Here is a 7843-nt window from a genome sequence, read left to right as displayed (position 1 = left end):
AGTGGAAAATTTTGGATCCAGAATCTCTAAAAAGTTGAAGTTTTAGGTATGTTGTAGGTATTTATATGCGCAATTTTCTTGGGAATCAAATCTGTCATGAGTTTTGGCTGAAGCAAACTGTATAAGGGATATCTTGAGACAAATTATAATAAAAGTATTTTTCATAAATAAGGCTGACCAACAATTTAAGAGTGTTAAAATTGATGAAAAATTCGAATAATAGATACGAATTTTTTCGTTTTAATTTTTTTCTTTATTATGAATAAAACAAATGTATTATATCTCTTTTGGATGCGAAAAATTTAAAAATTGAATTGAATGCAGTTTCTCAGAAAAATTAAGGTGTACACAAAACATGACTTTTTAACAAAAACTAGTCAATGGCTTACTTGTACTAAGTATTATGTACGAAGCATAGAACTTATGAACAATAAAAATCATTTGTTTCAAACAATCTTCAAGTTTGTGTAGCGTTTGAAATATTTTTTATTCGGGTTTTATAACGGGTTGAAATGATACATAAGGTGCATCAAGCAACACTGTTGGATTATTTTTACAAATATTTTTTAACTTGACTAAAACATGAAACTTAAACTTTGTTATACAAGGTTAGCTGACCGGGTTCGTATTCGATAGGTGTTTATTTCCTACTACCAAAACTATTCTTAACGAAATATTTTTTTTAGATTCCACGGAACTACCTTTATTTGAATATTCTTTACTTTGAACTTAAGGAACTCAACATTTAAACATATATGCTTTATTGACTATAAAAATCTACGAATGAAACCTGAACACGAACTTAAAATTTGGAAATCAATATTCAAAAACAGAAATCAGTTTAAAAACAAAATATCGTTACAGAATAACGAACCTAAAATTTCTATCAATCGATAAAAATTGAAAACTGATTCCATATTTTCTTTTCCCAGAATTATTTTTGATAAAATTTTGGATTCCCAGAAAACAATTTTTCCCAAATTATAAATGTGACTAGAAAAAAATAATTTTATCGTTTTGAAATAACGAGTTCCTTTTTTATTATGGATAAGAATGACTAAGTTGCAATGATATTTCCAAATAAAGCAAAACATGTTATCAGATGCATTCCTAAAAATATATAATTTGCAAAATGTATTTGTTTTCCGAATTTTTATGATATTCTCCGATTATTTTTTGAATGTCCTTCATTATTTTCAACAATGAAGGACATTCAAAAAAGAATCTGAGAATATCATAAAAATTCGGAAAGCAAATACATTTTGCAATTTATGTATTTTTTGGAATGCATCTGATAACATGTTTTGCTAAACGTACTGCATGACATACTAAACATTTTTAATATTCCGAATGATACTAAACATATTTTAAGGTCTTCTTCAGCTTTTAACTGAGAACTTCTGAATATTTTGATACTATAATGAATTTTTGCTTATTTTTCAGATTTTTTCCACATGCTTCCGAGTTCAACTGATTTTTTTATAAATTCTTGTAAGTGCTTTGGAAAACTTTTACATTCGTTTGAAAAATTAAAAATTCTCGTGTTAATTTCAGATTTTTTCAAAATTTCTTTTGAACGCTTCTGAAATCTTCCGAAATATTATGTTATCTTCTGACTTTATCTTCTTATTTCTGAATTCTGCTAAATTCATCTGAATTCTCCTGAATTCTTCTGAATTCTCCAGAGTTCATTTGAATTCTCCAAAGTTCATCTGAATTCTTCTGAATTCTTCTGAATTCTTCTGAACTCTTCTGAATTCCTCTGAATTATTCTTAATTCTTCTGATTTCATTTGAATTTTAATGATTTTTTCTGAACTCTTATGAATTCTTCTGAATTCTTTTTAATTTTTTTGAATTCTTCAAAGATCTTTTGAATTCTTCTGAATGTTTCAAAGTTTTTCTGTACTCTTCTAAATTAACTTTTTTTCTTAATGTTTTTTTATAGAGGAATCAACCTAAAGTTTTCACCCTCGGATTCTGAATTTTATTGATTTTTCTTAATCGTTCTATATTTTTCTAAATTCTCCTGAGTTCAGAAGAATTCTTCTGATTTCTTTTAGTTTCTTATGATTTCTTCTGAATTCTATTGCGGAGTTCTTATAAATTTTTCTCAATTCTTCAAAAGTCTTTTGAATTATTTAGAATCTTTCAGGGTTTTTTCTGGAATTTTCGAAACATAACTGATTTTTTCTAAAATCTTCTGACTCCTTCTGAACTTTTCTGAATTCTTCTCAATTTTTCTTTTTTCTTCTGAATTTTTTCAATTTGTCTAAATTCTTCTGAATTCATTTGAATCCTTCCGAATTCTTCTGAATTCTTCAGATTTCGTCTAAATTCATCTGACGAAATTCTTAAGAATTCTTTTGAATTCTTCAGAGTTTTTCCTAGTTTTTCCTGAAATTCACTGAATTATACTGAGTTTTTCTGAATTCTTCTGAATTTTCTGAATTCCTTAGAATTCATCTGATTTATTCTCAATTTTTCCGATTTTGTCAGAATCCTTATGAATTCTTATGAATTCTTCTGAATTCTCCTGAATTCTTCTGAATTCTCCTGAATTCTTCTGAATTCTTCTAAATTCTTCTGGATACTTCTGATTTCTTTTGAATCCTTCTGAATTTTTCTGAATTCTTCTGAATCCTTCCGAATTCTTCTGAATTCATCTGTATTTTTCCGAATTCTTCTGAATTCTTCTGAATTCATCTGAATTCTTCTGAATTCTCCTGTATTCTACTGAATTCTCTTGAATTCTTCATAATTCTTCCGAATTCTTCTGAATTCTTCTTAATTCCTCTGAATTTTTCTGAGTTCTTTTGAATTCCTCAGAATTCTTCTGAATTCTTCTTAATTCTTTAGAAAACTTCTGAGCTCTTATCAATTCTTTTGAATTGTTCTGAATTGTTCTAAATTCTTCTGAATGCTTCTGAATTCTTCTGAATTCGTCTAAATTCTTCTAAATTCTTTTGAATTCTTCGGAATTTCCCTGAATTCTTCTGAATTCTGCTGAATTGTATTGAATTCCTTAAAAATCTCCTGAATTCCTCTTAATTCTTCTGAAAACTTCTAAATTCCTAGCAATTTTTTTAAATGTTTTGAATTCTTCTGAATTATTCTGAATCCTTCTGAATTCTGCTGAATTCTTTTAAATTCTTCAAAATTCTTCTGAATTCGGAATTCTTATTAATTCTTCTGATTTTTTCAAGTCTTTTGAATTCTTCTGAATCTTTCAGATTTCTACGGAATTCTTCTAAAATTAACTGATTTTCATTAATAATTCTGAATTCTTCAGAACTCTTCTAACTTCTTCTTCATTCCTCTAAATTCTTCAAAATTCTCCAGAAATGATCTGGTTTCTACTGAATTCATCTGGATTCTTCAAAATTTTTCGGAATTGTTCCAAACTCTTCGAAATTCTTCATAGTATTTCTAAATTCTTCTGAATTCTTTTGAATTCTTCGTAATTCCTCTGAATTCCTCTGAACTCTTCTTAATTCTTCTGATTTTTTCTGGTTTCTACTGACTTCATCTGAATTCTTTGAAATTCTTCGGAATTCTTCGAAGTTCTTCGGAGTTTTTTAGAGTTTTTCATACTTCTTCTGAATTCTTCTGAATTCTTCTGAATTCGTATGAATTCTTTTATATTCTTCTAAACTCTTCTGAATTCTTCTGAATTCTTCTGAATTCTCCTGAATTTTTCTAAATTCCTCTGAATTTTTCTGATTTCTTCTGCATTCTTCGGAATTTTTATGAATTCTTATGAATTTTTCTAAAATCTTTTGAATTCTTATGAATCTTTCAGAGTTGTTCAGAACTACAAAATTTTAATGAATTTTTCTAAATTGTTCGGAATTCTTCGAAATTTTTCTAAATTTTTCTGATTTCTCCTGATTTCTTCTGATTTTTTCTGATTTCTTCTGAATTCTTAAGAATTCTTTTGAATTGTTCAACGTTTTTCCTTATTTTTCCTGAGAGCTACTGAATTCTTCTGAATTCTACTACATTTTTTTAAGTCTTCTGGATTATTTTGAATTCGTCTGAATTCTATTGCATTCTTCTCAAGTCTTCGGAATTCGTCTGATTTCGTTTGATTTCTTCTGAATTCAAAGGAATTTTTATTAATTTTTCTGAGTTCTTCTAAAGTCTTTTGAATTCTTCTGAATCTTTGAGAGCTTATAATTTTTATAAATTTTACATTATTTTTTGGAATGATTCTGAATTCTTCAAAATACTCCTGAATCTTCTGCATTCGTCAGAAATCTTCGGAACTCTACTGAATTCTTCTGAACTCTTCCGAATTCTTCAGTATTTTACTGGATTCTTCTTAATTCTCTTAATTCTTCTTAATCTTCTGAATGCTTCAGAATTTTCAAATTGATTACGTCTTAATTCCTCAAAATATTTCTTAAACCTTCTGAGCTTTTCTGAATACTTCTGATTTTTTCAGAATTCTTTTGAATTCTACTGATTTTAACTGAATTCGTTTAATTTCTTCTTTTAATTTCTTCTAGTTCATTAATTTTTTCGAATTAAATGCATTTGAACTATTCTGAGCGCATGTGAATTTTTATGATTTTTATTTCATTTCTGAATATTGAATTCCGAAATATAATAAATTTATATGAATTCTTCTGAGTGCTTCTTAATTCTCATGATTAATTTTGTATTTTCATCTAATTCTTCTGCTCTTTCGAACTCTTTTTGATTCTACTGAGCCCATTTTTGCCAAACTCATTTTGTTTTTTTTTAATTCTTTCAAATTTTTCTAGTTTATTAAACTTTTTTGAGTCTTTCTGAAATATTCTTATTATATGAATTCTTTGAAATTGCTCTGAAACAATAGAATTTCTTTTCTCTTCATTAAATATGCTTCCTTTCAAATCCTCAAATTTATTCTAAGCTTTGATTGTGTCATATTTTACTACATTTTCTCCACTCTAATAGAAATCGTAAGATACCACTCCAAAAAAATCATTAGATAAATCTTTAAAAACTGTAAAGTCTGAAATTAAAGAGTGAATATTTCAAAAATCAAATCTTTGCCTCAGTATGCGTGCAGTTTTGAAAATTGTTTTAAGGAAATGCTCCGAGATCCATTGGATCCAGAAATACCAGTATCCAGGGATCGATACAATCAAAAGTTAAGATAAATAAACAAAGTTGACGACTAATTCGTGAACATCCAGAATTTAAAAATAAAAGCTCTGAAAAAAATAATTTTATCTACTGGACGATAAAATCTCCCACACTCAATAACATTCATCGGGTACTCTGTTCCAGAAATGCGGACCAGGACCAGGATCTGAACGTAAACTTAAGTTACCAACTTCAAGTTTTTTTTTATTTTAACCCTCAAGTCCAATCATTGATGACTTTCCATGAAGCGAACTGCCCCAACTTTTAAAATAATCAGCCACTCAAAAACTCAACCGTACCTTGGAACCGTTTTCGAAGATTCATATTTAATACAGATGATGCAAAAAGGACGTTTTTTCGACACTAGTGATACAATAACGACACAAGTTTTATATTTTAGTAATTTATTAACTGATGACTAGACTTTTTTAAAAAAGATCAAAAACAAGTACATTAAAACAAAAACAAGTTTCTATAAATTCAGCACGTTCACCATCAGCGCGACAGTGAACGCTTTGTACATCTATCAGCACTTCAGCATTTCTAATCGAAGCAATTAGCCTAAAACTTTTCGAGCTTATTTTAATTCTACTTGCAAGAACATTTTTAACTCTATCTGTAGTTTGACACACACTGGGAAATTACGTCTAACTAGCTGGGAGCTCAGCTTGAGCTCCTTCACTACTTGACCTGATTGGACAGTTTCTAATTTGTTCCGCGTACTACTCTAAATAAGTAAACGAGATCATTTGAACTGGCGATGGGTTACAGATTTACAGCTTAACGTTCGATCCACATTATTTTTTCGTTTTTTGGTTTGAGCGATATCCTGTTGATTGGAAAAGAGAGAAAAAAGAGTAGAAATTAAAATCATGATTTTTAAAGATATAATCTTCAAGGGATAAAGGAAGGTTTGTTATGAATGATTATGAAACTCACCACTCTAAGGAAGATCGGACTCGATCTTTCAGTCTTTTATTCCGAAAGTAGGTTGTTTGTGGCGATCATTCCTGTTGTTGCCACCAAGAAATGGCATCCAGGAGCTCCTCGTCGTCGGTATTCTGGGGACTAAGTTGTTCAGAGAAATCCGCCACCGGTGGCTGCTGAGTTAGATGAGTCCTGTAGATTTGGTGGATCGGTTGTGTGAAGGTCGGAGTGCTGAACGTGGTCATGCTGGGCAAAACCGTTGTTGGAGTAATCGGAGTATTGGTAGAAGAAATTGGAGAAGGATTTGAGTACACGTCGTACGGTTCCCTCTTGAATTGTCCGAGCTCGGTAGGACTGCTATAGCTGGAGTACTCGGACATTTGAGACGGCGCAGGTGAAGACGAAGTTGACGCCTCGGACATAGAACCATAATAGGATACCGGGGAAAGCGCTTGAATGTCACTTTTAGTGCTCACTTTACCACTGTTCTCCATATCTTCATCCAGCATGCGCTGAAGGCTGCGGATATATTCTACAGCCACACGGAGCGTATCGACTTTGCTAAGTTTTTTGTGTGGTCCCCGACCTCCATTTGTCAACGAAGTTATCACGGCCGAAGGGATATGCTGGCGAAGATGTGCGAATCCGTTGTTTACTTGCTTGACACGATTTCTTTCCCGAGCATTACGACGTTGGATCGAGGCCGATTGTTGCGGAGTTACTGCATATGGCAAAGCACAGTATTTCTTAGAAATGATCGGACGATCCTTGATCGGCATCGAAGGTAATCCAACACTCGGAACTGGAGCAGGAGCAATCGGCCGCTTCCGGAAAGGATTAACCGAAGCCGGCTGAATCAACGACGATCCATTTGGAATGTACATACTCTGTCCTAGGGACATGCTTCTAACTGCAGTTGCCATCACTTGTCACTTTTGTTATGCAACTGTTCGCTAAACGATAACACTGAATATCACCAAGTCCGAAAAATCCCAAAGTCTCTTCACTTTCGTTTGACGATCTTTTCAACCGAATAAAACGTACCAAGTCCCAATTCTTATAACACACTTCTTGTCAAGACTAAAGCGATCTTTCCATACCAAAGGCAGGACCCGGAATGGTATCTTTCGTCCTAAAGCAGTTGCATTTTGTATGCTCTTTTCCCCAAATCTAGAAATGCAGGTGCACAGCATAAACATAAAAAACCGGTCACCAACACACCTTCGAAGCTCATCCTTTAAGGGCTGAATATCCACCGGCTTCGAAAAGGAGGAAACGTGAGTCGAAAACAACAACATAAGAAGAGAGCACAAAACGAATCAACCCAACCACACTCTCGATCGGGGCCCGATCGTAAAAACCCGAACAAAAGACCGAAGATCCGCGTTCGTTTTGCGTTCGGGCCGCGGATCCACCTCACTCGGGTGATGAAGATCGCGTGGCGCACCACACGACCGGCAAACGCCGGCAGCCGCATCGCGCGATCATACCGATGCAGTCGTCCGTCGTTCGTTCGTTTTTTGGGACCTCAAGCGGCCTGCCGCCGTCGTCCTGCTGAGCTGAGGTCTCTCACATTTCTTACGAGCGAATTTTATGTTATTTTCATGTTCGATCCCGGCGGCCGAGGACCAGGCAGCGCTCGCAAAAATCTTCGCGCGACCCAACCGGCTTCCGCGCGGGACCCCAAAAATCGTGCTTCTGCTGCGCGCCACGCAAGGTGGTGGGTACCGTGCGTCGGTAGGTAATTGATCTGCGAGTGGCTGCTGCCGCTTAAAACTCTG

At 33.2% G+C, this 7843-nt stretch overlaps 1 protein-coding gene across 1 annotated transcript; it reads right to left on the bottom strand.

The window, feature by feature from the left end:
• Positions 1 to 5552: 5552 nt before the first annotated feature.
• Positions 5553 to 7284, bottom strand: LOC129739161 (achaete-scute complex protein T4-like). The gene is made up of 2 exons (XM_055730573.1): positions 6075 to 7284; positions 5553 to 5964 (listed from the first exon to the last, which is right to left on the bottom strand). Exon 1 carries the CDS (start codon positions 6983 to 6985, stop codon positions 6140 to 6142), a length of 846 nt encoding a protein of 281 aa, XP_055586548.1. The 5' UTR covers positions 6986 to 7284; the 3' UTR covers positions 5553 to 5964; positions 6075 to 6139.
• Positions 7285 to 7843: the final 559 nt, after the last annotated feature.

The sequence above is a fragment of the Uranotaenia lowii genome, chromosome 1 (assembly GCF_029784155.1).
Source record: "Uranotaenia lowii strain MFRU-FL chromosome 1, ASM2978415v1, whole genome shotgun sequence".
NCBI lineage: Eukaryota > Metazoa > Arthropoda > Insecta > Diptera > Culicidae > Uranotaenia > Uranotaenia lowii.
The sequence above is the reverse complement of the archived record's forward strand: the minus strand, read 5'-3'. Positions and strand labels throughout refer to the sequence as shown.

Excerpts from the sequence above, each read along its gene's own strand:
- LOC129739161 (XM_055730573.1), bottom strand. The coding sequence starts at position 6,985 with ATGGCAACTGCAGTTAGAAGCATGTCCCTAGGACAGAGTATGTACATT.